The sequence below is a fragment of the Nerophis lumbriciformis genome, linkage group LG24 (genome assembly GCF_033978685.3).
Source record: "Nerophis lumbriciformis linkage group LG24, RoL_Nlum_v2.1, whole genome shotgun sequence".
Classification (NCBI taxonomy): Eukaryota; Metazoa; Chordata; class Actinopteri; order Syngnathiformes; family Syngnathidae; genus Nerophis; species Nerophis lumbriciformis.
Genome location: NC_084571.2, coordinates 37,937,501 through 37,965,000, shown reverse-complemented (window position 1 = coordinate 37,965,000; position 27,500 = coordinate 37,937,501). Strand labels below are relative to the sequence as shown.

General features: G+C 40.5%; 1 protein-coding gene across 2 annotated transcripts in view; it reads left to right on the top strand.

Annotated features, from left to right (window-relative positions):
• dnmt1 (DNA (cytosine-5-)-methyltransferase 1) overlaps nt 1-27,500 on the top strand; it is an 82,977-nt gene that overhangs the window by 50,653 nt on the left and 4,824 nt on the right. For both annotated transcript variants that reach the window (XM_061982061.1, XM_061982060.1), the window contains exons 16-31: nt 42-139; nt 4,647-4,794; nt 8,624-8,739; nt 8,810-9,011; nt 9,072-9,205; nt 9,281-9,457; nt 13,389-13,613; nt 13,678-13,870; nt 13,943-14,027; nt 16,581-16,721; nt 16,789-17,071; nt 17,145-17,286; nt 21,916-22,082; nt 24,547-24,724; nt 24,793-24,988; nt 25,061-25,224. In XM_061982061.1, coding sequence (XP_061838045.1) covers nt 42-139; nt 4,647-4,794; nt 8,624-8,739; nt 8,810-9,011; nt 9,072-9,205; nt 9,281-9,457; nt 13,389-13,613; nt 13,678-13,870; nt 13,943-14,027; nt 16,581-16,721; nt 16,789-17,071; nt 17,145-17,286; nt 21,916-22,082; nt 24,547-24,724; nt 24,793-24,988; nt 25,061-25,224 — 2,649 coding nt within the window. The remainder of the gene's footprint in view (nt 1-41; nt 140-4,646; nt 4,795-8,623; nt 8,740-8,809; nt 9,012-9,071; nt 9,206-9,280; nt 9,458-13,388; nt 13,614-13,677; nt 13,871-13,942; nt 14,028-16,580; nt 16,722-16,788; nt 17,072-17,144; nt 17,287-21,915; nt 22,083-24,546; nt 24,725-24,792; nt 24,989-25,060; nt 25,225-27,500) is intronic.

The following is a 27,500-nucleotide window of genomic DNA, read 5'->3' as shown; positions in this document are numbered from 1 at the left end:
TCTAATTAACGTAGTTTTTTTTATTTATATGTCCTTTTTAGGTTTGTTTGTCTGCGGATTGCGGCAAGTGTACCGCCTGCAAGGACATGATCAAATTTGGAGGAAGTGGCAAAAGCAAGCAGGCGTGCAAGAAAAGAAGGTGAGATTGTATTTATTCTTGACAATTTCTTATAAACTGTGTTCTGCGGGTACTGAATACGGTACTTTTTCATCTGGTACTGTCGGAGGCAGATATTTACATATATCCGAATTTTAGTGTTACTTATTTTCTTTCATAGTCATATTTGAAAACGGCTCGTGTTTTCCATTTCATTTTCTTTCTTTTTTCCAGCAAGTAAACTGTGTGTGTTAACCTTGAGTTCTTTGGAATGTATTATGACTAGGGAGACGTTGTGCATGTATTATGGCTAGGGAGAGGGAAGAAAAGAGGGGGTTTTGGGGTTGGGGAGACAGACCATTTTTGGCGGCGCGATAGAATGTTCTATGCTGGACTGGTCTAAAAAAAAGTATATTTGCAAAGCTTTGAAAATATACAACAAAATACCTATTCTGTCTCTGGTGGTTTTTTCAACTCAGCTTTAAGTGTCGTAAAGAGCTTGGGAGCGACTTGTGACTTGAATTCCCTGGGAGGAACAACTGGTCCAAAACGCAACAGTACCCATAGCAGACTCAGTTAGGGTGCCTTGAGGTGACGTTGCAGTTTACCATGCCAACAAAGCAAGATAGAAAACACTTGGCTGTCATTTTCACGACGTGCTACCTTGATGCTAATTTACATTGAATTTGCCATAGACGTGCTTCTGATTAGCATTTGTGATTTTTACATGGCAACTTAAACACCACCAAATTTGGTGATGAAAACAACAAAGATGCACGATCCAAACGGTTTGTGTGTAATACGTATAATACTTGCAGTGTACGCACTTTGTAGGGTGCAACAAAAGCCTGCATTCAGCTTAACACCCTATAGTCTATAAACCACTGCCATCTAACGTGTTTAAATTGCCACTCCATGCAAAGTACTATTAATACTTCCAAATGAGACTCGGAAGTGTGAGGAATCAATATATAACAGTAAGATTTTATTAGGCAAATTAATCAGAATGAGAAGTGTTAGGTTCAAACTAGGGATGTCCCGATCCAGGTTTTTGCACTTCCGATCCGATACCGATATTGTTTTTGCATTTCCGATCTGATACCAATACCGATACTGGCCTATCTGAGCATGTATTAAAGTTTAAAGTTATTTAGCCTACTTAGTTGTCAGAATCATGTTGAAAAGGGTTTTAGTACTCTTGATAACAACTAGCCAGCTGAATTAGGGGAGTTTGAATAATACACAATGGTTGGTAACAAGAAGCTGACCTGTTTATTCAAGGATAAACACAAAATAGACAAAATTATACATGACAAACAGAAATGGCATCATTGAACTAGGGCTGGGCGATATGGCCTTTTTTTAATATTGCGATATTTTAAGGCCATATCGCGATACACAATATATATCTCGATATTTTGCCTTAGCCTTGAATGAACACTTGATGCATATAATCACAGCAGTATGATGATTCTATGTGTTTTGATTGATTGATTGAGACTTTTATTAGTAGGTTGCACAGTGAAGTACATATTCCGTACAATTGACCACTAAATGGTAACACCCCAATAAGTTTTTCAACTTGTTTAAGTCGGGGTCCACTTAAATTGATTCATGATGCATATATATACTATCAGATATATACTATCATCATAATACAGTCATCACACAAGATAATCACATTGAATTATTTACATTATTTATAATCCAGGGTGTGGAGGGGGGCGCCGGATGTAAGTGTCAGAGTTTGATATGAGAATAAATCTAAAGTTAAAATATAGGGTAGAAATGCACCCATTTGCAGGAAATGTAGTCTTGATTTTCAAAATTTTCTTTCAAGGCTTGCATGTCTACATTAAAACATTCTTCTTCATACTGCATTAATATATGCTACTTTTAAACTTTCATGCAGAGAAGGAAATCACAACTAAAAAAATCACTAATCTTTTCATACGGTGTTGATGTGGAAATTTTTGCCTCAGCATTTTGATGGTGTGGACGTGTGGCACCGAATGGAGATAAGCGTCTCGACAGACGTCACAATATTTGAACAATGATGACGAAAACTGTTTTCTCGGTCGTGTCCGTGGTGTCGAAAATCGTTAAGCGCTTATTTTTTTATTTGATTTTGTGCGTGGCATAGATTTGCTATGCGCAGAGGACGCTTAAACAGTGCGCAATTGCACAGGCGAGCACCTTAGTGGGAGCGTTGCTCGCACGGCTGCGCTAGCATCACAGCTAACGTTAGCCATGCTGCTACCTCTCTGCTCGGGGAGGACGTATACGTATGTGACGTATGACGTGACAGTATGTGACGTATGACGTGACGTGTGTAAGAAGGTGCACTTGCTGTCTGTGAGAGGGAGACACAGGAAAGAGTGAGAAGAGCCTGTCGTGTAATGCCAGCAGCTAAAAGTAACTGCGTGAGAATTGTGGATGTGTTGAAGGTGTGCTGGAAAATGCGGAACGGAAATTAGGGAGCAGCAGAAAAGTGGAATGTATTATTTGAATCGGTGCGTTGGAAAACACGGACCTGAGTTTTTTTTAAACTGGATCTGGATCGGCATTTTCCCATGCCTTGCCGATACGCAATTTTTTGCAAATATCGGCAGCCGATCCGATCCAAATATCGGATCGGGACATCCCTAGTTCAAACACTGATGACTTCTATTACACAAGACAAGAAGCAAAGAGTCAAACAGAGACAGAATTCAATTTGGCTCAATTTTGAGGAGAGACGCGGCGACCGTACTCTCTGTACAGTCTTCCACCACGCTCTGACGGAAAAAGGTTTACGTCTCCTCCTCTTATTTGGATATTCAATGTTTACACAAAATCTGTTTCTACAGGAATGGGGGGTATGTAAACAGCTCTTATTTTTGGTCACATTGAAAACAAAAGAAAAAGATGGCTCGGGCTTGGGCTAGTCCTGGATTCAGCTTGAGCAGGTCTTCGATGACAATAAATAACCCCCTCCCGTCTTCTCCCATCGTACACAATGGAATTTTTCAAGCCCTTGGCTTGGTGGAACAAAGACAGCTCTCATCTGTTCACTGGAACTAAGAGAACGGAAAGTTTTTTGATAATTTACATACAATTTTCCTGACAAAAAGTACTTTATTAATCCCCAAAAGGAAATTGAGATTTTAAGCACAATCCCATTCAACATGAGACAAACATTACAGGGAGACAGAAAAAGGATCGCTGACGGGTTCTGTCGACTTCCGGTGAAAATGTGAGAAACAGGTAAACGTTGGGGAAGGGGGGAGGGTAAAAAACTACAAAGTCAAAGGCTGGACTCCAGGGAGGGGGTCCAGACTGAGGCCATGGGGGAAAAACCCATAGCAGACATAAACAAGTTACATAGAATCAACAAAACTTGCAACAGAGGGGAGAGAGTGGGAGCTACGGAGGCCGGCTGCTCCTGTATAAGCACTACTCAGCCGTCCATCGCCCCGTAAGGGGAATCAGGCTGTCCATATGCAAATTAACATTTATTAACAAATTTAAAAATACAAAGTGCACAAACTGGTACAGTTGACTATGAGTATGGATTAAAATGTGAAAGGTACCCATCCCTACATGTGGCAAACATTGTGGTGGTCTACAGCAGTGTTTTTCAACCACTGTGCCACACTGAGATACAGTCTGGTGTACCGTGGGAGATGATCTAATTTCACCTATTTGGGTTAAAAATATTTTTTGCAAAGCAGTAATTATAGTCTGCAAATGATGTGTCGGTGCTGTCTAGAGCTCGGCAGAGTAACCGTGTAATACTCTTCCATATCAGTAGGTGGCAGCAGGTAGCTAATTGCTTTGTAAATGTCGGAAACAGCGGGAGGCAGTGTGCAGGTAAAAAGGTGTCTAATGCTTAAACCAAAAATAAACAAAAGGTGAGTGCCCCTAAGAAAAGGCATTGAAGCTTAGGGAAGGCTATGCAGAGCAAAACTAAAAATGAACTGGCTACAAAGTAAACAAAAACCGAATGCTGGACGACAGCAAAGACTTACTGTGGAGCAAAGACAATGTACATCCGAACATGACATGACAATCAACAATGTCCCCACAAAGGAGGATAAAAACAACTGAAATATTCTTGAGTGCTAAAACAAAGTAGATGCGGGAAATATCGCTCAAAGGAAGACATGAAACTGCTACAGGAAAATACAGAAAAAAGAGAAAAAGCCACCAAAATAGGAGCGCAAGACAAGAACTAAAACAGTGCACACAGGAAAACCGCAAAAAAGTCCAAATAAGTCAGGGTGTGATGTGACAGGTGGTGACAGTACACCTACTTTGAGACAAGAGCTATATTGATGCATGCTTCGTTATGCTTTAAAGTCATATCCAACAACTTTTTACTGTCAACTGAGTTTCCTTTTTAATGATTTCTGCTGGTGGTGTGCCTCTGTGTTTTTTAAACGCAAAAAAATGTGCCTTGGCTCAAAAAAGGTTGAAAAACACTCATCTACAGACATGCATTTTGTGTTTGTTTCATTTGAGGCACCGCTTGGCATTCTTTATTTATTTTTGTTAACTGTTTTTCAAGATGTCCTAATCTGGCAGTCAAGGAGGCTGAGGACGACGAGAACATCGAGGAGGAAGACCTGCCTGTGGAGAAGAGCAAGAAGACGTCTCAGGTGAAGCGGAAGAAGCAAACTCAGTGCAAGCTGACGTGGATCGGCGAGCCTGTCAAGGTACTTTTGTTGTTGTTTTTTTTAGTATAGTTGAGTCTTTATTTGAAGGGACAATGCACAGAGGCATTAAGCTCAAAGACAGATATGTTCTGCACCAGATTATAACTAAATAGCTCATTTCCATATGCAGTCCCTGGCTACCTAAATTAAAGGGATACAAAAATCATGCAATAAAATCATACTATAGCATGGAATCAAATTAAGAAAAGTCATAAAATGCCCTTTCATTGACACATACCGTATTTTCCGCACCATAAGCCGCCCTGGGTTATAAGCCGCGCCTTCAATGAACGGCATATTTCAAAACTTTGTCCACCTATAAGCCGCCCCGTGTTATAAGCCGCATCTAACTGCGCTAAAGGGAATGTCAAAAAAACAGTCAGATAGGTCAGTCAAACTTTAATAATATATTAAAAACCAGCGTGATGTGGGCGCGCATGGAGTCGTACATCAACATGGACGGAGCTGCGTGAAAAAAGCCACCCGGCCTCTTCGCGTAAACTTCCCTTAACCACTCGCTCATCTTTTCTTCATCCATCCATCCCTTCGAGTTAGCTTTTATGATGACGCCGGCTGGAAAGGTCTCTTTTGGCAAGGTCTTCCTTTTGAATATCACCATGGGTGGAAGTTTCTGGCCATTAGCATGGCAAGCTAGAACCACAGTGAAGGATGACTTCTCATTCCCTGTGGTGCGAATATTCACCGTACGTGCTCCCGTTGTATCCACAGTGCGGTTCACAGGAATATCAAAAGTCAGTGGAACCTCGTCCATGTTGATAATGTTCTCTGGCCGGATCTTTTTTTCAGCTATCTTGTTTTTACAATATGCACGGAAAGTAGCCAGCTTTTCTTGAAAGTCTTTAGGCAGTTGCTGTGAAATAGTAGTCCGTGTGCGGATGGAGAGATTGCGTCTTTTCATGAACCGGAAACCTGTCGCTTAGTAGGAGCCATTTTGTGGTCTTTACAGATGTAAACACACAAAGGAAATGAAACGTAATATCCGCGCGCTTCTTCTTCTTCTACGCGGGCGGGTGGTTGCTTACAGTAGAAGAAGAAGCGCTTCCTGTTCTATGGGGGCGGGTGCTTACCTTGGCGGTTGCTTGCGTAGAAGAAGAAGCACTTCCTCTTCTACGGGGAAAAAAGATGGCGGCTGTTTACCGTAGTTGCGAGACCGAAACTTTATGAAAATGAATCTTAATATTAATCCATATATAAAGCGCACCGGGTTATAAGGCGCACTGTCAGCTTTTGAGTAAATTTGTGGTTTTTAGGTGCGGCTAATAGTGCGGAAAATACGGTACTTATTATTAGAGATGTCCGATAATGGCTTTTTTGCTGATATTGTCCAACTCTTAATTACCGATTTCGATATCAATCGATACCGATATATACAGTGGTGGAATGAACACATTATTATGCCTAATTCTGTTGTGATGCCCCGCTGGATGCATTAAACAATGTAACAAGGTTTTCCAAAATAAATCAACTCAAGTTATGGAAAAAAAAGTGCCAACATGGCACTTGCCATATTTATTATTGAAGTCACAAAGTGCATTATTTTTTTTTTAACATGCCTCAAAACAGCAGCTTGGAATTCGGGACATGCTCTCCCTTAGAGAGCATGAGGAGGTTGAGGTGGGGGGGTTAGGGAGGTGTATATTGTAGCGTCCCGGAAGAGTTAGTGCTGCAAGGGCTTCTGGGTATTTGTTCTGTTGTGTTACGGTGCGGATGTTCTCCCGAAATGTTTGTCATTCTTCAGTGACGACGTTGACATAGATTCCATCCGTTTACCTCCCATGTAACTATGCTTTTAATTTTTTACTAGCTTGCTCAAAGAGGGGCGTATTTTAGAAGTGTTGTACTAGTGATAAAGATCTTTTTAGAAGATCTGAAGGGGGAATTGTCGGAGGCAGATATTTACATATATCCGAATTTAAGTGTTACTTTTATTTCATAATCATATTACAAAACAGCTAGTGTTTTTCTTCCAATTGTGGTCTTTTGGTTGTCTGCAAAAAACTGTGTGCTTAACCTTGAGTGAGGAATGTAAGAGAGAGATAATGGGCATGTGTTTTGGCTCCCATGTAACTATTTTTTTTAATTTTTTACTAGCTTGCTCAAAGAGGGGCGTATTTTAGAAGTGTTGTACTAGTGATAAAGATCTTTTTAGAAGATCTGAAGGGGGAATTGTCGGAGGCAGATATTTACATATATCCGAATTTAAGTGTTACTTCTTTTATTTCATAATCATATTACAAAACAGCTAGTGTTTTTCTTCCAATTGTGGTCTTTTGGTTGTCTGCAAAAAAACTGTGTGCTTAACCTTGAGTGAGGAATGTAAGAAAGAGAGATAATGGGCATGTGTTTTGGCTCCCATGTAACTATGCTTTTAATTTTTTACTAGCTTGCTCAAAGAGGTGCGTATTTTAGAAGTGTTGTACTAGTGATAAAGATCTTTTTAGAAGATCTGAAGGGGGAATTGTCGGAGGCAGATATTTACATATATCCGAATTTAAGAGTTCTTTTACTTCATAATCATATTACAAAACAGCTAGTGTTTTTCTTCCAATTGTGGTCTTTTGGTTGTCTGCAAAAAACTGTGTGCTTAACCTTGAGTGAGGAATGTAAGAAAGAGAGATAATGGGCATGTGTTTTGGCTCCCATGTAACTATGCTTTTAATTTTTTACTAGCTTGCTCAAAGAGGGGCGTATTTTAGAAGTGTTGTACTAGTGATAAAGATCTTTTTAGAAGATCTGAAGGGGGAATTGTCGGGAGGCAGATATTTACATATATCCGAATTTAAGTGTTACTTCTTTTATTTCATAATCATATTACAAAACAGCTAGTGTTTTTCTTCCAATTGTGGTTTTTTGGTTGTCTGCAAAAAACTGTGTGCTTAACCTTGAGTGAGGAATGTAAGAAAGAGATAATGGGCATGTGTTTTGGCTCCCATGTAACTATGCTTTTAATTTTTTACTAGCTTGCTCAAAGAGGGGCGTATTTTAGAAGTGTTGTACTAGTGATAAAGATCTTTTTAGAAGATCTGAAGGGGGAATTGTCGGAGGCAGATATTTACTTATATCCGAATTTAAGTGTTACTTCTTTTATTTCATAATCATATTACAAAACAGCTAGTGTTTTTCTTCCAATTGTGGTCTTTTGGTTGTCTGCAAAAAAACTGTGTGCTTAACCTTGAGTGAGGAATGTAAGAAAGAGAGATAATGGGCATGTGTTTTGGCTGGAGAGACAAGACTGCGAGGGTGGGAGGAAGAGAGACTTAAGAGGGGAGAGGGTTTTGCGGGGGGGCGCGATTGAATGTTCTATGCTGGACTGGTCTCAATGTATATGCAAAGCTTTGCAAATATATTACAAAATACCTATTCTGTCTCTGGTGGTTTTTCTACTCAGCTTTAAGTGTCGTAAAGAGCTTTGGGAGCGACTTGTGACTTGAATTCCATGGGAGGAACAACTGGTCCAAAACGCAACAGTTCACAGTGTGGCGCATATTTGTAACTGTGTTAAAGTTGTTTATACGGCCACCCGCAGTGTGACCTGTATGGCTGTTGACCAAGTATGAATGGCATTCACTTGTGTGTGAAAAGCCGTAGATATTATGTGATTGGGCAGTGCCTTTAAGGTTTATTGGCGCTCTGTACTTCTCCCTACGTCCGTGTACACAGCGAAGTTTTAAAAAGTCATACATTTTACTTTTTGAAACCGATACCGATAATTTCCGATATTACATTTTAAAGAAATTATCGTCCGATAATATCGTCAGTCCGATATTATCGGCCATCTCTGACGACGATGTATCTCCTGATGTTTCAGTGCGAGGGCAAGAAGCAGTTCTACAAGAAGGTGTGTGTGAACGACGAAGCGCTGGAACTTGGGGATTGTGTCTCCGTGTCTTCAGAGGACGCGTCCTCGCCTTTGTACCTGGCAAGGTAAAGCGCTCAAGCGCGTCAAAACCTTCCATCCTCCCCGGTGCGTTCAGGACGTGCGTGTGTCCACCAGGATCACAGCGCTGTGGGAGGACAACAACGGCCAGATGTTCCACGCCCACTGGTTCCACCGCGGCACTCAAACCGTGCTGGGCGAGTCCTCGGACCCCCTGGAGCTGGTGGTGGTGGACGAGTGCGAGGACATGTCCCTCAGCTACGTGCAGGGCAAAGTCAACGTGATGTACAAGGCGCCGTCCAACAACTGGTTCATGGAGGTGAGTTGGCCACAAACGTTCACCGTTTGCGATTCTCCCGCTCACCTTTTTTTGCGTCAGGGCGGCGTGGACATGGACGTCAAGGTGATCGAAGACGACGGGAAGAGTTTCTTCTATCAGTTCTGGTACGACACGGACATCGCCCGCTTCGAGACGCCGCCCGAGACCACGCCGTCGGAGGACTGCAAGTTCAGGTGGGTGGTGTGTGAAATGTGTCGCCGCTCCTCTAATCCCTGTTTTTTATTTATTTTTATTTTCTTTAATTGCAGCTTCTGCAGCAGCTGTGTAAGGATTAAAGATCGCGAGGAGCGAGCGACGCCTCGTGCCTTTGAGCCTCTGGATGACGAGCACGACTCCAAGGTGTTCTACGCTTTGGCCTGCTTTAAAGGAGAACAGTTCCGGGTGGGAGACGGCGTCTACATGCCCCCCGAGGCGTTCAACTTCAGGTGAGCATCGTCTTTAGGAAACATTTTCATACTTTTTTTTTTTAATTTACCGTATTTTTCGGACTATAAGTCGCAGTTTTTTTTCATAGTTTGGTCGGGCTCCAGTGCGACTTATGTTTTTTTCCTTCTTTATTATGCATTTTTGGCAGGTGCGACTTATACTCCGAAAAATACGGTGTGTGTATATATATATATATATATATATATATATATATATATACACACACACACACAGTGTTTCCCACAGGACAGGCATCTATTTGTGGTGGTGTGGGCGGGGGGTGGCGGCGGTGGCAGCGGCGATGACCAAGAACGCGGAGTTGGAATATAAGTACAACACTTTATGTACATATTTAGCTCATTAAAATTACCGACAGGAAGGCGAGAAACACTTTATTTCAACAGACTCTGGCGCCGTACCTGTCGTCAAAACTCCAAAGACCGACTGCACAGTTGCGCTAACAAAATAAGAGTCTCAGAAAGCTGGCGTGCACAAGCTAGCAAGCTACGGAGTTTGCCGACAATGTATTTCTTGTAAAGTGTATACAAAGGAGCTGGACAAATAAGATGCCAAAAACCAACCACTTTCATGTGGTATTGGACAGAAAGGAGGAATTTTTTCTCCTCCATTTGAAAATGCGGACTTTATCAGCACCACTGTCTGATTCCTATCAATGCAAGTCATCAGAATCAGGTAATACACCAACTTATATTGTATTCTTGTCTTCATGAAAGAAAGGAATCTATGTGTTAAACATGCTTGTATTATCTTTAAACACCCTTAACTTGTTAACAATATTAACTATATGTATTAAACATACTTGTGTTATCATTAAACACCTTTAATTTATTAACAATATTAACTATATGTGTTAAACATGCTTGCATTATCATTAAACACCTTTAACTTGTTAACAAAAACATATATTTCATAAATAAGTCAATATAAATTATATATATGAATGAGGTAGATCCCCACGACTTGATCAATTGAAAAGTAGCTCGCCTGCAGAAAAAGTGTGAGCACTCCTGAGTTACACCCATCTGAACAGGTCAGCCACCTGTTTAAAGCCCGATCACAGTTGAAATCTTGAAATGAAGGGCCTTAAATGGCCAAAACATTAACCTGGACAACATTTTAACAGCTGGTTGGCTCAGATTTTATTCTTTTCATTGCATTCACATGCTGCAGTGGACAGTGGACAATTTAGCTTCAGTATTAATGTAGTATCTGAAGCACCGTCTCCACGTGTGTTTATTGACAACAGGGTTATAACCTGGACACGTTAGCTCGTCGGTATGAAAACAGGAGACTGTTACTACTTAATGAAGCAGCGTCAGGCTGCTCACCGTCAGTGAAACGCTCGGTGAAATCGCGGATTAATGTTAAATATATGACGATCCGCGAGCGATGCAGCTATAACCTATATTACCCTCGTATTTTGATCCGGTCGGTCCGTTCTTTTATTTCGTCTTCGTCTTCTTCTTCTTCTGGCCCACCAGGTGAATTAAGTGCTATTGGCGGAGTTACAATGCATAGTAGGCTACCGCCACCTACTGCACCGGAGTTGTAACTACAAGGTACATTCACAGACAGAGTCCCATTGCTTTTATGAGCGGTCGAGCGAGTCAAAAGCCGAAAAATCCATTTGTGGCGGACGTAATTCTTTCGTGGCGGGCCGCCACAAATAAATGAATGTGTGGGAAACACTGATATATATATATATATATATATATATATATATATATATATATATACATATATATACACCACAAAACACTGTCAACACAATATTCAAGCTGGATCTACAAAGTGAAAACCATTTCATGTGACTACCTCTTGAAGCTCATGGAGAGAATGCCAACAGTGTGCAAAGCAGTAATCAGAGCACAGGGTGGCTATTTTGAAGAAACTAGAACATAAAACATGTTTTCAGTTATTTCACCTTTTTAGTTAAGTACATAACTCCACATGTGTTCATTCATAGTTTTGATGTGACAATCTACAATGTAAATCAGGGGTCCCCAAACTGCGGCCCGCGGGCCGGATCCGGCCCCCCAGCATCCAAACCCCGGCCCACGGGAAGTCCCAAGTTTAAAAAAGAAAAAAGTTATTTTTATTTTTTTTAAATATTTTCTTTCTAATCTATTTTCTACCGCTTGTTACTCTCGGTGTCTCCTAGCCGCTCAGGCAAATCATATTGTCTAAAAATGAATTTTCCCTTCGATAACGTGACAATGTTAAATGTCAAAACGGGGGTGTGTGGGTGTGGCCTCACCTGCCATCATGGAAAGAAGAAAAATGTAAAAAGAAAAATAATTTATTAAATTGTTGTATGTATCCAGTGATTATACTATAAAGTTATTTTCCATTTAACTTCACCAGTTTTAGATTATTTTTATTTAAAATCGCTGAATTTTCACATTTGCCGTTCAAATACTGAGAAGAGACGGTGCGGTGAACAGCAGCGAGTTGAGGCACGTCACTCAGTTGTGCCACATGGATTGCGGACTCTGCTAACTGCTGGCCTGCTGTGCAGTGAGACCGTATTGCTATATGAATTATATTATACATTTCCATAGTTTAGTTAGCTGAGGTATATAATGTACAGTGTATTTTGTCAACAACTGTATGTGTGTGACGTATTTCTTGTGCTGAGCGATCATAAAACGGCTGCAAAAGACGCACTGGCTGAGGCTCGCAGTAATCCCGCCTCCTGCACCCCCGCCGTAGAATGCAACCCCTGACGGGAGTGTTATATCAACTAAAGCCCACACTTAAACTTTCCACGTGCAAGATTGAATCTATTTAAAAAAGTTATTTCATAAGAAGCCAAAAAGTGCAAAAACAATAATGTTCGTGTTGGAGGAGTTGTGAATGACTGCAGGGCCACAACATTAGGTACACCTGCACTCTGCAGGTGTACCTAATTCACAACTCCTCCAACACGAACAGTATTGTTTTTGCACTTTTTGGCTTCTTATTAAATAACTTTTGTAACCTATTTTTATGGGCTTTCCTCTTTGTGACGTTAAGTTCCTGTTATGCGCTGTTATACAGTATATGCTTTGAGCTCTTATTTTGAAGGCGCTAAGAGCGGAAGTGATGACACGTTGGAGTGGAGCGGAGGTTTTTGAAAGAAGGTAAATAAAGTGGTCCTCGTGTAAAGTGGAGCCTCCGTGTTTGTTATTTTGTAGTTTCATACAGTATAGGCGACATTTATAAACCCTCGGTTACACTTTTTTAAATAGATTCAATCTTGCACGTGGAAAGTTTAGGTGAGGGCTTTAGTTGATATAACACTCCCGTCAGGGGGTGCATTCTACGGCGGGGGTGCATTAATCCAGCACAATAGCAGCGCATGGACTTCATTTATAAGTAAAGGTAAGACCATAATAAAGTTTTTTTTATTAAATGTGCGTTTTTGTGTGCTACAGTTTGTATGTGTAAAGTTAAAGTTAAGTTAAAGTACCAAAGATTGTCACACACACACTAGGTGTAATGAAATTTGTCCTCTGCATTTGACCCATCCCCTTGATCACCCCCTGGGAGGGGAGGGGAGCAGTGGGCAGCAGCGGCGCCACGCCCGGGAATAATTTTTGGTGATTTAACCCCCAATTCCATGCCTTGATGCTGAGTGCCAAGCAGGGAAGAATGCTGGTATGAGCTTTTAAACATAACCCGTTAACTGCTGCCAATCAAATGGTGAATAAGATACTCTTTAGGGTTCATATGTTTGTAAATATATATATATATATATATATATTATTTATTTATTTTTATTTTTTTATTTTTTTTATTTCTCTTTATGCGTTATTTACATAACTAGTGTCTGACTCAATGGTGACCTCTCCAGGTAAAATCTATTATTCCTCAATTTGCTTCAAGACATGTATTAATGTGGAGTGTGTGTGTGTGTGTGTGTCATAGTGTGAAAGCAGCCAGTCCGGTCAAGCGCTCCCACAGAAAAGAGGACGTGGACGAGGATTTGTATCCGGAGTACTACAGGAAGTCCTCAGACTACATCAAGGGCTCCAACCTGAACGCCCCAGACCCGTTCCGCATCGGGCGCATCAAGGAGATCTTCTGTCACCGACGTAGCAACGGCAAAGCGGACGCGTCGGAGGTCAAACTGCGACTGCACAAGTTTTACAGGTAACAAGTTGACTTTTTTAATGTTTTTTATTTATCATCTAATCGCTTACGAGTCTTCTATCAGGCCTGAGAACACACACAAGGGAGTGAAGGCCAGCTACCACACGGACATCAATCAGCTCTACTGGAGTGACGAGGAGGTCACTGTCAGCATGTCGGAGGTGCTCGGACAATGTCGGGTGGAATACGGCGAAGACCTCAACCAGACGGTCCAAGAGTATTCTAGCGGAGGACCTGACTGCTTTTATTTCTTGGAGGTACGTCGCACACTTGACACTTTTTTCTTTTTTTTTTGGATCGCAGCCTGGAAATAACTGTTGCTTTTACAGGCTTATAACGCCAAATCTAAGAGCTTCGAGGATCCTCCCAACCACGCTCGCTCAGCTATGCGCAAAGGAAAGGGCAAAGGGAAAGGTGAGTAGAAACACACAAAAAAGCCGCTGTTTACCAACCACAGTAACACAACTTAATTGGCAAAAAAATAAACTTTATTTTAATGGATATGAAAATTACATAAGTGAAAAATCATGTTTTTTAATTACATGATTTTCTGTTTTTAATTTATATTAACACATTTGAAATAAACACATTTTTATTCATTTAAATTTCTGTTAAAATTACCGTATTTTCCGCACCATAAGGCGCCCTGGGTTAAAAGCCGCGCCTTCAATGAACGGCATATTTCAAAACTTTGTCCACCTATAAGCCGCCCCGTGTTGTAAGCCGCATCTAACTGCGCTAAAGGAATGTCAAAAAAACAGTCAGATAGGTCAGTCAAACTTTAATAATATATTAAAAACCAGCGTTCTAACAACTCTGTTCACTCCCAAAATGTACGCAAATGTGCAATCACAAACATACGTATATCAACATGGACAGAGCTGCGTGAAAAAAGCCACCCGGCCTCTTCGCGTAAACTTAAACTTACCTTAACCACTCGCTCATCTTTTCTTCATCCATCCCTTCGAGTTAGCTTTTATGATGACGCCGGCTGGAAAGGTCTCTTTTGGCAAGGTCTTCCTTTTGAATATCACCATGGGTGGAAGTTTCTGGCCATTAGCATGGCAAGCTAGAACCACAGTGAAGGATGACTTCTCATTCCCTGTGGTGCGAATATTCACCGTACGTGCTCCCGTTGTATCCACAGTGCGGTTCACAGGAATATCAGTTGCTGTGAAATAGTAATCCGTGTGCGGATGGAGAGATTGCGTCTTTTCATGAACCGGATCCTTGTCGCTTAGTAGGAGCCATTTTGTGGTCTTTACAGATGTAAACACACAAAGGAAATGAAACGTACGGTGATATCCGCGCGCTTTTTCTTCTTCTACGCGGGCGGGTGGTTGCTTACAGTAGAAGAAGAAGCGCTTCCTGTTCTATGGGGGCGGGTGCTTACCTTGGCGGTTGCTTGCGTAGAAGAAGAAGCGCTTCCTGTTCTACCGGGAAAAAAGATGGCGGCTGTTTACCGAAGTTGCGAGACCGAAACTTTATGAAAATGAATCTTAATATTTATCCATATATAAAGCGCACCGGGTTATAAGGCGCACTGTCAGCTTTTGAGAAAATTTGTGGTTTTTAGGTGCGCCTTATAGTGCAGAAAATACGGTAAACTTTTTTTGTTTAGTTTTTTTCTTACAAATGGCAGGATTTCACAAAAATATTTGCTTGAAATGATTTACTCAGGCTCCAGCACCCCCCCGCGACCCCAAAAGGGACAAGCGGTAGAAGATGGATGTTCCAGACTATAGAGCGCATGGGTATATAAGCCGCACCCACTACATTTTAGGGGGGGGGGGAATATTTTCTACATATTCGTCGCACCCGACTATAAGTGGCCTAGTATCCCTACTCAGTGGCCTAGTGGTTATAGTGTCCGCCCTGAGATGGGTAGGTTGTAGAGATGCGCGGATAGGCAATTATTTCATCCGCAACCGCATCACAAAAGTCGTCAACCATCCGCATGCACCCGAACTAACATTTAATCAAGACCGCACCCGCCCGTTGTTATATATCTAATATAGACGATGCAAGGCATTAGTGAGGTTATAAAGCTTTTGCCTGTTAAAGAAAGGAGACTGATCCAATGGAGCAGAGATATTCAATGCGTGCCACGCTGTCACGGCCCAGACGCACACCAGTGCGCAATCATCTGGGAGCCGCGCTGAGCGCACCTCCAAGCGCGTGGAGGTGCGATGTCCCTCGCACCCGCGGCGGCTCGCGCCCGAGGCTTCAGCGCGCACCGCGGCAGCCTAGCCCTCGCGGCTCTCGCTGCCGGCGACGGCCGGGTATGGGCCCGACGCTCCAGCGCCATCCATTTTCAGGGCTAGTTGATTCGGCAGGTGGGTTGTTACACACTCCTTAGTGGGTTCCGACTTCCATGGCCACCGTCCTGCTGTCTATATCAACCAACACCTTTTCTGGGGTCTGATGAGCGTCTGCATCGGGCGCCTTAACCCGGCGTTCGGTTCATCCCGCAGCGCCAGTTCTGCTTACCAAAAGTGGCCCACTCGGCTCACCAGGGTGAGCCCCACTCCTTTCGTGAGCGCACTGCGCGCGGAGTGACCCCTGTTACGCGCCCCCGGCAACGGGGGTTGCGGGCAGGTAAGCTGCGCGGGCGGAGCGCGCGGAGTGACCCCTGTTACGAGCCCCCGGCCACGGGGGTGGCGGGCAGGTAAGCTGCTTACCTGCTGCGCGTGACGCCGGCCGTGGCGGAGGCGGGGTGTCGGTGCGGTGGGCGCGGTGGTGACCCTGGACGTGCGTCGGGCCCTTCTCGTGGATCACCTCAGCTACGGCTCCCGGTGGGGCCCTCTCGGGGGAAGGGGCCTCGGTCCCGGACCCCGGCGAGGCGTCCCTTCTCCGCTCCGTAAAAGTGTCCATCTCCTTTTTTTTTTCTTCTTCTGTTGTGGCATATGCTGCAGGTGCCTGCTCGTTTTGTTGTGTTATTCTAACAGTGACTCTGGTGGTTTGCAGGTAAAGGCAAAGGGAAGTCCGCAGCTGCTCAGGAAACGTCCGAGCACCCCACTGAGCCTCAGCCGCCCAAAGTTCCAAAGTACCGCACGCTGGACGTCTTCTCGGGCTGTGGAGGACTTTCCGAAGGCTTCCACCAGGCTGGTAAAACCCCCACACGTGACGTTTTGACCCTGGCCAGTTGCCGCACACGTTCCTTTGCCTGTGAAAGGTGTTTCCGACACGGAGTGGGCCATCGAGATGTGGGAGCCGGCGGCGCAGGCCTTCAGGCTCAACAACCCCGGCACCACGGTCTTCACCGAGGACTGCAACGTCCTGCTCAAGCTGGTCATGTCGGGCGAGAAGACCAACTCTCTGGGCCAGAAGCTGCCGCAGAAAGGCGACGTGGAAATGCTGTGCGGAGGACCGCCCTGCCAAGGCTTCAGTGGCATGAACCGCTTCAACTCCCGCACCTACTCCAAGTTCAAGAACTCTCTGGTGGTCTCCTACCTCAGGTGAGGGACCCTCGACTTCAACGCCACGCCTTGTCAGGGTTGTTAACTTAACGTGGTTCTCCTTGTGTTGCAGTTACTGTGACTATTACAGGCCAAAGTTCTTCCTGCTGGAGAACGTGAGGAACTTTGTGTCCTTCAAAAGTTCAATGGTTCTCAAATTGACCCTGCGCTGTCTTGTCAGGATGGGTTACCAGTGCACCTTCGGAGTCCTGCAGGTCAGTACTTTCCCTTTTCATTCATTTCTTATCCTTTTTAGGAGTTTGCTTTTCCATGCAACTTTTCCGCTTGCCTACTATATACAGGGTTGATACGGGTGCTTAAAAACCTTGAAAATGCTAGGATTTTAATTGTGTTTTCAAGGTTTGAAAAATGCTAGGATTTTAATGTTTTCAAAGTTTGAAAAATGCTTGGATTTTAATGTTGTTTTCAAGGTTTGAAAAATGCTAGGATTTTAATGTTGTGTTTTCAAGACTTGAAGAATAATTGGATTTTAATGTTTTCAAGGTTTGAAAAATGCTTGGATTTGTATGTGTTTTCAAGGAATGCAACATTGTAGGATTTTAATGTTTTCAAGATTTGAAAAATGCTAGGATTTTAATGTTGTGTTTTCAAGGCTTGAAGAATAATTGGATTTTAATGTTTTCAAAGTTTGAAAAATGCTTGGATTTGAATGTTTTCAAGGTTTGAAAAATTCTAGGATTTTAATGTTGTGTTTTCAAGGTTTGAAAAATGCTTGGAATTTAATGTTTTCAAGGCTTGAAAAATTCTAGGATTTTAATGTTTTCAAAGTTTGTAAAATTCTAGGATTTTAATGTTTTCAAAGTTTGAAAAATTCTAGGATTTTAATGTTTTCAAGGCTTGAAAAATGCTAGAATTTTAATGTGTTTTCAAGGTTTGAAAAATGCTAGGATTTTAATGTTGTGTTTTCAAGGCTTGAATAATTGGATTTTAATGTTTTCAAGGTTTGAAAAATGCTTGGATTTTAATGTTGTTTTCAAGGAATGAAACATTCTAGGATTTTAATGTTTTCAAGGTTTAAAAAATGCTTGGATTTTAATGTGTTTTCAAGGCTTGAAAAATGCTTGGATTTTAATGTTTTCAAGGTTTGAAAAATGCTAGGATTTTAATGTTGTGTTTTCAAGGCTTGAAGAATAATTGGATTTTAATGTTTTCAAGGTTTGAAAAATGCTTGGATTTTAATGTTTTCAAGGCTTGAAAAATGCTTGGATTTTAATGTTGTTTTCAAGGTTTGAAAACTTCTAGGATTTTAATGTTTTCAAGGTTTGAAAAATGCTAGAATTTTAATGTTGTGTTTTCAAGGTTTGAAAAATGCTTGGATTTTGATGTGTTCAAGGTTTGAAAAATGCTTGGAATTTAATGTTTTCAAGGCTTGAAAAATTCTAGGATTTTAATGTTTTCAAAGTTTGTAAAATTCTAGGATTTTAATGTTTTCAAAGTTTGAAAAATTCTAGGATTTTAATGTTTTCAAGGCTTGAAAAATGCTAGAATTTTAATGTGTTTTCAAGGTTTGAAAAATGCTAGGATTTTAATGTTGTGTTTTCAAGGCTTGAATAATTGGATTTTAATGTTTTCAAGGTTTGAAAAATGCTTGGATTTTAATGTTGTTTTCAAGGAATGAAACATTCTAGGATTTTAATGTTTTCAAGGTTTAAAAAATGCTTGGATTTTAATGTGTTTTCAAGGCTTGAAAAATGCTTGGATTTTAATGTTTTCAAGGTTTGAAAAATGCTAGGATTTTAATGTTGTGTTTTCAAGGCTTGAAGAATAATTGGATTTTAATGTTTTCAAGGTTTGAAAAATGCTTGGATTTTAATGTTTTCAAGGCTTGAAAAATGCTTGGATTTTAATGTTGTTTTCAAGGTTTGAAAACTTCTAGGATTTTAATGTTTTCAAGGTTTGAAAAATGCTAGAATTTTAATGTTGTGTTTTCAAGGTTTGAAAAATGCTTGGATTTTGATGTGTTCAAGGTTTGAAAAATGCTTGGAATTTAATGTTTTCAAGGCTTGAAAAATTCTAGGATTTTAATGTTTTCAAAGTTTGTAAAATTCTAGGATTTTAATGTTTTCAAAGTTTGAAAAATTCTAGGATTTTAATGTTTTCAAGGCTTGAAAAATGCTAGAATTTTAATGTGTTTTCAAGGTTTGAAAAATGCTAGGATTTTAATGTTGTGTTTTCAAGGCTTGAATAATTGGATTTTAATGTTTTCAAGGTTTGAAAAATGCTTGGATTTTAATGTTGTTTTCAAGGAATGAAACATTCTAGGATTTTAATGTTTTCAAGGTTTAAAAAATGCTTGGATTTTAATGTTGTGTTTTCAAGGCTTGAAAAATGCTTGGATTTTAATGTTTTCAAGGTTTGAAAAATGCTAGGATTTTAATGTTGTGTTTTCAAGGCTTGAAGAATAATTGGATTTTAATGTTTTCAAGGTTTGAAAAATGCTTGGATTTTAATGTTTTCAAGGCTTGAAAAATGCTTGGATTTTAATGTTGTTTTCAAGGTTTGAAAACTTCTAGGATTTTAATGTTTTCAAGGTTTGAAAAATGCTAGAATTTTAATGTTGTGTTTTCAAGGTTTGAAAAATGCTTGGATTTTGATGTGTTCAAGGTTTGAAAAATGCTTGGATTTTAATGTTGTGTTTTCAAGGTTTGAAAAATGCTTGGATTTTAATGTTGTGTTTTCAAGGTTTGAAAAATGCTAGGATTTTAATGTTGTGTTTTCAAGGTTTGAAAAATGCTAGGATTTTAATGTTGTGTTTTCAAGGTTTGAAAAATGCTAGGATTTTAATGTTGTGTTTTCAAGGCTTGAAGAATAATTGGATTTTAATGTTTTCAAGGTTTGAAAAATGCTTGGATTTTAATGTTGTTTTCAAGGTTTGAAAAATGCTAGGATTTTAATGTTGTGTTTTCAAGGCTTGAAGAATAATTGGATTTTAATGTTTTCAAGGTTTGAAAAATGCTTGGATTTTAATGTTGTTTTCAAGGTTTGAAAAATGCTTGGATTTTAATGTTTTCAAGGTTTGAAAAATTCTAGGATTTTAATGTTTTCAAGGCTTTTGGAAAAACTGGAAAATTGATCTTGAAAGTCTTTAAAAAGTGCTTGAATTTGGTCGTGGGAAAGGCATACGAACCCTGTTTATAGCAACTAATCATTTATTTTATTGGCTTTATAGATTGGTTGATACATTTGAATAAGAATCTGGACATGAACACATTACATATCAACTTAAACAAAATATGTAGCAATTTAATATTAATAAAATGATCCCGGGGGCCCCATCAAGTCATAAAAATAGGGTCCCACAGTGAATTTTTGGGGGAAATCAAAATTTAAGATATTGTACCGGCAAGTGCATTACTTTGAAGTTCACCAATAATTGATCATTAATAATTTGATAATAATTTTTTTTCCTAGCATGCACACATCGCACTGTATGGAATGGCCTCAATCTCGTTACCTTGCGTAATGACAATAAAGCTGATTCTGATTCTGATTCTGATTGACCCGACAAATATAAACAAAACAAAACACCGGTAAAAAGCGATAATCGAGAGGGAAAATAACAAAAAAGCAAACTGGCGGTAAAAATACAAATAAAAAAAACTGCATCTGGGAGACGCGCGGACTTCCGGAAATACGCATCCTTTCTGATTTCAATGCGTAAAAAGACAGTGCGTTAACGTTTATTTTTTCCCTTTTCCCTTCTTTTTCATCGTTTTGTTTTTTTTCTTTTGTCTTTTGCATTTTGTTCTTTAATCATTTTTTTCTTCTCTTCCTCCTTTCTTCCCTTTTTAGTAGTTTTTCTTTTTTTCTTTGCCTTTTGTTCTTGTCTTTCTCCATTTGAGTTCTTTCAGCATTTTCTTTTTTTTCTTTCTTTGCTTTTTCCTCCCTTACTCTTTTTCTTTATTTTAAAATGTTATTTTTCTTCTCGCTTTTCCTTATTTTATTTGTTCTCTTTTTTACTTTTTCTCTCATCTTTCTTTGTTTCCTTATATCACTCTTTTCTCCTTCCTTTCCTTTATCATTTTTTTATTTTATTTCTATTTTCTTCTCTCTTTTCTATTTTCCCTTTTTTTTTTTTTCTATTTTCTTCCCTCCTCTTTTCTATTTTCCCTTTTTTTTTTTTTTTCTATTTTCTTCTCTCCTCTTCTATTTTCCCTTTTTTTTTTTTTTCTATTTTCTTCTCTCTTTTCTATTTTCCCTTTTTTTTTTTCTATTTTCTTCTCTCCTCTTTTCTATTATCCCTTTTTTTTTTCTCTATTTTCTTCTCTCCTCTTTTCTATTTTCCCTTTTTTTTTTTTCTCTATTTTCTTCTCTCCTCTTTTCTATTTTCCCTTTTTTTTTTTTTTCATGTACATTAGTCACTTTGTCTGGAAAGGCATTAGCAATATCAATAATTAATTTGTTGTTTTTTATAATGCCATACTTTTCATTTATATGAAGGTATAGGTTACATTAAAGATGTGCATGCTAGGTCAGAAGCTATGGTGACAAAACATGATTTAAAAAAAAAAAACGTTATATACTTCACACTTTTATTTGATCTATTTCGCATTATTGGTGCTAAAGTCAACAAATGACATTTTACCATCAAGTCAATGTGTCTCATTAGCCCAGTCCTTCTCAAATAATGGGGTGCTGTCCATGTGACCTCGGTGAACATGCTATTTTTTTGCCGTAACAGAATAAATTAAAAAACTTTTCAATTTTATAGAGTATATTTTCTTCTACCTAGGGGGTACTTAATGGAAATGATTTGAGAAGCACACCGTTAATCCGACAATGCTCCTTTTTAATTGCCATCTCACATTGTCTTTGTTGAACAGGCTGGTCAGTACGGCGTGGCCCAGACTCGCCGCAGGGCCATCATCCTGGCCGCCGCTCCCGGCGAGAAGCTGCCGCTTTACCCCGAGCCGCTCCACGTCTTTGCTCCCAGAGCCGTGTCCCTCAGCGTGGTGGTGGACGAGAAGAGATACGTCAGTAACGTCACGCGGTAAGCTTGATGGAATACGGCAGACCTTCAGCAAAATACGCACACGCGGCCCGTTAAGATTTTCTACATAATTTTTTAAAGACCTTTTAACATGTGCAGTGCTGTTTTTAAATGACCCTAAGTCTTGAACTATAGATATACACTATATTGCCAAAAGTATTTGGCCACCTGCCTTGACTCACATATGAACTTGAAGTGCCATCCCATTCCTAACCCATAGGGTTCAATATGACACCTTTTGCAGCTATTACAGCTTCAACTCTTCTGGGAAGGGCTGTCCACAAGGTTGCAGAGTGTGTTTATAGGAATTTTCCACCATTCTTCCAAAAGCGCATTAGTGAGGTCACACACTGAGAAGGCCTGGCTCTCAGTCTCCGTTCTAATTCATCCCAAAGGTGTTCTATCGGGTTCAGGTCAGGACTCTGTGCAGGCCAGTCAAGTTCATCCACACCAGACTCTGTCATCCATGTATATATCATTTATACACACTAGGGTTGTACGGTATACCGTTATTAGTATAGTACCGCGATACTAATGAATCATTAGTACTGGTCCCGGGCCAGGTTTTACGAGCAGAGGAGCATGTTTGGCAGCGCACACACACGGAGTACTTACAAGCAGACACAATGTGTAGACAGAAAAGGGAGAACGGACGCATTTTGGTGTAAAAAGTAAAGATAAAGGTGAAGTTATAACACTGAAACACCCTCAGGAAGAGGTGCTTTAAGACATGGCCAACGTCCATCTGCAGTGTTTTAGCTACTCCTTAATCACTAATCCTGGTCTCCATGGCAACAAAGTAAGTTTCTTACAAGTATCATTATCACTGGAGGACGAGGAATAGCTAAACATGCTTCACTACACGCCGTAGCTCACCGGCGTCACAATGTAAACAAACGCCATGGGTGGATCTACACCTGACATCCACTGTAATGATACCAAGTACAGGTGTGTATCTAGTCGATACTACTATGATTACGTCTATTTTTTAGCATCACATCTTCTTGTTTTTTTTTTAATGTATATTATGTTTATAAAGTCAGTAAATATGTCCCTGGACACATGAGGACTTTGAATATGACCAATGTATGATCCTGTAACTACTTGGTATCAGATTGATACCCAAATGTGTGGTATCATTCAAAACTAATGTCAAGTATCAAAGAAGAGAAGAATAAGTGATTATTACATTTTAACAGAAGTGTAGATAGAACATGTTAAAAGAGAAAATAAGCAGATATTAACAGTAAATGAACAAGTAGATTAATAATCAATTTTTACAGTTTGTCCTTAATAATGTGTACAAAATAATAGGTGTATAAATGACACAATATGTTACTGCATACGACTAATTAGGAGTCTGTTTGTTTACTTACTACTAAAAGACAAGTTGTCTAGTATGTTCACTATTTTATTTAAGGACTAAATTACAATAATAAACATGTTAAATGTACTGTAAGATTTTTATTAAAATAAAGCCAATAATGACATTTTTGTGGTCCCCTTTTATTTAGAAAAGTATCGAAATAATTTTAGTACCAGTACCAAAATATTGGTATCGTTACAACTAGAGATGTCCGATAATGGCTTTTTTGCCGATATTCCGATATTGTCCAACTCTTAATTACCGATACCGATATATACAGTCGTGGAATTAACACATTAGTATGCCTAATTTTGTTGTGATGCCCCGCTGGATGCATTAAACAATGTAACTCAAGTTATGGAAGAAAAAAAATGCCAACATGGCACTGCCATATTTATTATTGAAGTCACAAAGTGAATTATTTTTTTTAACATGCCTCAAAACAGCAGCTTGGAATTTGGGACATGCGGGGGGGGGTGTATATTGTAGCGTCCCGGAAGAGTTAGTGCTGCAAGGGTTTCTGGGTATTTGTTCTGTTGTGTTACGGTGCGGATGTTCTCCCGAAATGTGTTTGTCATTCTTGTTTGGTGTGGGTTCACAGTGTGGCGCATATTTGTAACAGTGTTAAAGTTGTTTATACGGCCACCCTCAGTGTGACCTGTATGGCTGTTGACCAAGTATGCCTTGCATTCACTTGTGTGTGTGTGAAAAGCCGTAGATATTATGTGACTGGGCCGGCACGCAAAGGCAGTGCCTTTAAGGTTTATTGGCGCTCTATACTTCTCCCTACGTCCGTGTACACAGCGGCCTTTTAAAAAGTCATACTTTTTACTTTTTGAAACCGATACCGATAATCTCTAGTTACAACACTAATACACACACACATTGGCCCCCCCCAGACACATTTCCTTCTCTCAATGTGGCCCCCGAGTCCAAATATTTGCCCAGTTCTGTGATTGTGCAGCTTGTAGAAATCTACTAACCACTAAAACTCCTAATTGTCAAGGTACGAGTGCTGACGGGCACTCGGGAGAACTGCGGTTCGTTGCGAGTAAAACACAAATTCCAACATCTGCATGGTTTTTCTTGGGTTTTCAGAAGCAACGGCGGCATCTACAGAACCATCACGGTCCGAGACACCATGTCCGACCTGCCGGAGATCCGCAACGGGGCCGCCGCCCTGGAGATCTCGTACAACGGGGAGCCTCAGTCCTGGTTCCAGAGGCAGATCCGGGGCACGCAGTACCAGCCCATCCTCAAGGATCACATCTGCAAGGTGAGCCTTTTTTTTTAACTCCCATGTTTTGGGAAATGAGGCGTCCGCTCATGTTTGTTGTGCGTCAGGACATGAGCGCCCTGGTGGAGGGCCGCATGCGACACATCCCCCTGGCCCCCGGCTCCGACTGGAGGGACCTGCCCAACCTGGAGGTGCGCGTGAAGGACGGCACCATGACCAAGAAGCTGCGCTACTCGCACGCCGACAAGAAAAACGGGCGCAGCAGCACGGGCGCGCTCAGGGGCGTCTGCACTTGTGCCGGAGGTGGGCGGAGCTTCCGAGCGCCATCCGATAGCAGCCTGTAATGGAGTTGACACAGTTTGGTCTGGTTGCCAGGGAAACCGTGCGACCCGGCGGACAGGCAGTTCAACACGCTGATCCCCTGGTGTCTGCCGCACACGGGCAACCGCCACAACCACTGGGCGGGGCTCTACGGCCGGCTGGAGTGGGACGGCTTCTTCAGCACCACCGTCACCAACCCGGAGCCCATGGGGAAGCAGGTAGAGCCTCCTGATTGGCTCTTTGATTACACTTAAACACATACAAGACTCCCAGAGGAGTTTCATGCTCGTGTTGTCACGATGCCAATATTTTGGTACTTTTCTAAATGAAGGGGACCACAAAAAAATTTAATTATTGGCTTTATTTTAACAAAAAATCTTAGGGTACATGAAACATATGTTTATTATTTTAATTACGTCCTTAAATAAAATAGTGAACATACTAGACAACTTGTCTTTTAGTAGGAAGTAAAGAAACAAAGACTCCTAATTAGTCTGCTGACGTATGCAGTAACATATTGCAGTGTTTCCCACACATTCATTTATTTGTGGCGGCCCGCCACGAAAGAATTACGTCCGCCACAAATGGATTTTTCGGCTTTTGACTCGCTCGACCGCTCATAAAAGCAATGGGACTCTGTCTGTGAATGTACCTTGTAGTTACAACTCCAGTGCAGTAGGTGGCGGTAGCCTACTATGCATTGTAACTCCGCCAATAGCACTTAATTCAGCTGGTGGGCCAGAAGAAGAAGAAGACGGCGGAGTAAACTAACTGACCGACCGGATCAAAATACGAGGGTAATATAGGTTGTAGGTAGATAAGTTATAGCTGCATCGCTCGCGGCTCGTCATATATTTAACGTTAATCCGCGATTTCACCGAGCGTTTCACTCGCGGTGAGCAGCCTGACACTGCTTCATTAACACCGCCGCTGTTGTCACGTCACGTGTTACCATACCGACGAGCTAACGTGTCCAGGTTATAACCCTGTTGTCAATAAACACACGTGGAGACGGTGCTTCAGATACTGCATTAATACTGAAGATAAATTGTCCACTGTCCACTGCAGCATGTGAATGCAATGAAAAGAATAAAATCTGAGCCAACCAGCTGTTAAAATGTTGTCCAGGTTAATGTTTTGGCCATTAAAGGCCCTTCATTTCAAGATTTCAACTGTGATCGGGCTTTAAACAGGTGGCTGACCTGTTCAGATGGGTGTAACTCAGGGGTGCTCACACTTTTTCTGCAGGCGAGCTACTTTTCAATTGATCAAGTCGTGGGGATCTACCTCATTCATATATATCATTTATATTGACTTATTTATGAAATATATGTTTTTGTTAACAAGTTAAAGGTGTTTAATGATAATGCAAGCATGTTTAACACATATAGTTAATATTGTTAATAAATTAAAGGTGTTTAATGATAATACAAGTATGTTTAATACATATAGTTAATATTGTTAACAAGTTAAAGGTGTTTAAAGATAATGCAAGCATGTTTAACACATATTGTTAATAAATTAAAGGTGTTTAATGATAATACAAGTATGTTTAATGCATATAGTTAATATTGTTAACAAGTTAAAGGTGTTTAAAGATAATACAAGCATGTTTAACACATATAGTTAATATTGTTAACAAGTTAAAGGTGTTTAAAGATAATACAAGCATGTTTAACACATATAGTTAATATTGTTAACAAGTTAAAGGTGTTTAAAAATAATACAAGCATGTTTAACACATATAGATTCCTTTCTTTCATGAAGACAAGAATATAAGTTGGTGTATTACCTGATTGTGATGACTTGCATTGATAGGAATCAGACAGTGGTGATGATAGCGTCCGCATTTTCGAATGGAGGAGAAAAAAAGTCCTCCTTTCTGTCCAATACCACATGAAAGTGGTTGGTTTTTGGCATCTTATTTGTCCAGCTTCTGTACTCCTTTGTATACACTTTACAAGAAATACATTGTCGGCAAACTCCGTAGCTTGCTAGCTTGTGCACGCCAGCTTTCTGAGACTCTTATTTTGTTAGCGCAACTGTGCAGTCGGTCTTTGGAGTTTTGACAACAGGTACGGCGCCAGAGTCTGTTGAAATAAAGTGTTTCTCGCCTTCCTGTCGGTAATTTTAATGAGCTAAATATGTACATAAAGTGTTGTACTTATATTCCAACTCCGCGTTCTTCTTGGTCATCGCCGCTGCCGCCGTCACCCCCCGACCACACCACCACAAATAGATGCCTGTCCTGTGGGAAACACTGTATTGTGTCATTTATACACCTATTATTTTGTACACATTATGAGGGACAAACTGTAAAAATGAATCTACTTGTTCATTTACTGTTAATATCTGCTTATTTTCTGTTTCAACATGTTCAATCTACACTTCTGTTAAAATGTAATAATCACTTATTCTTCTCTTCTTTGATACTTTACATTAGTTATGGATGATACCACACATTTAGGTATGGATCCGATACCAAGTAGTTACA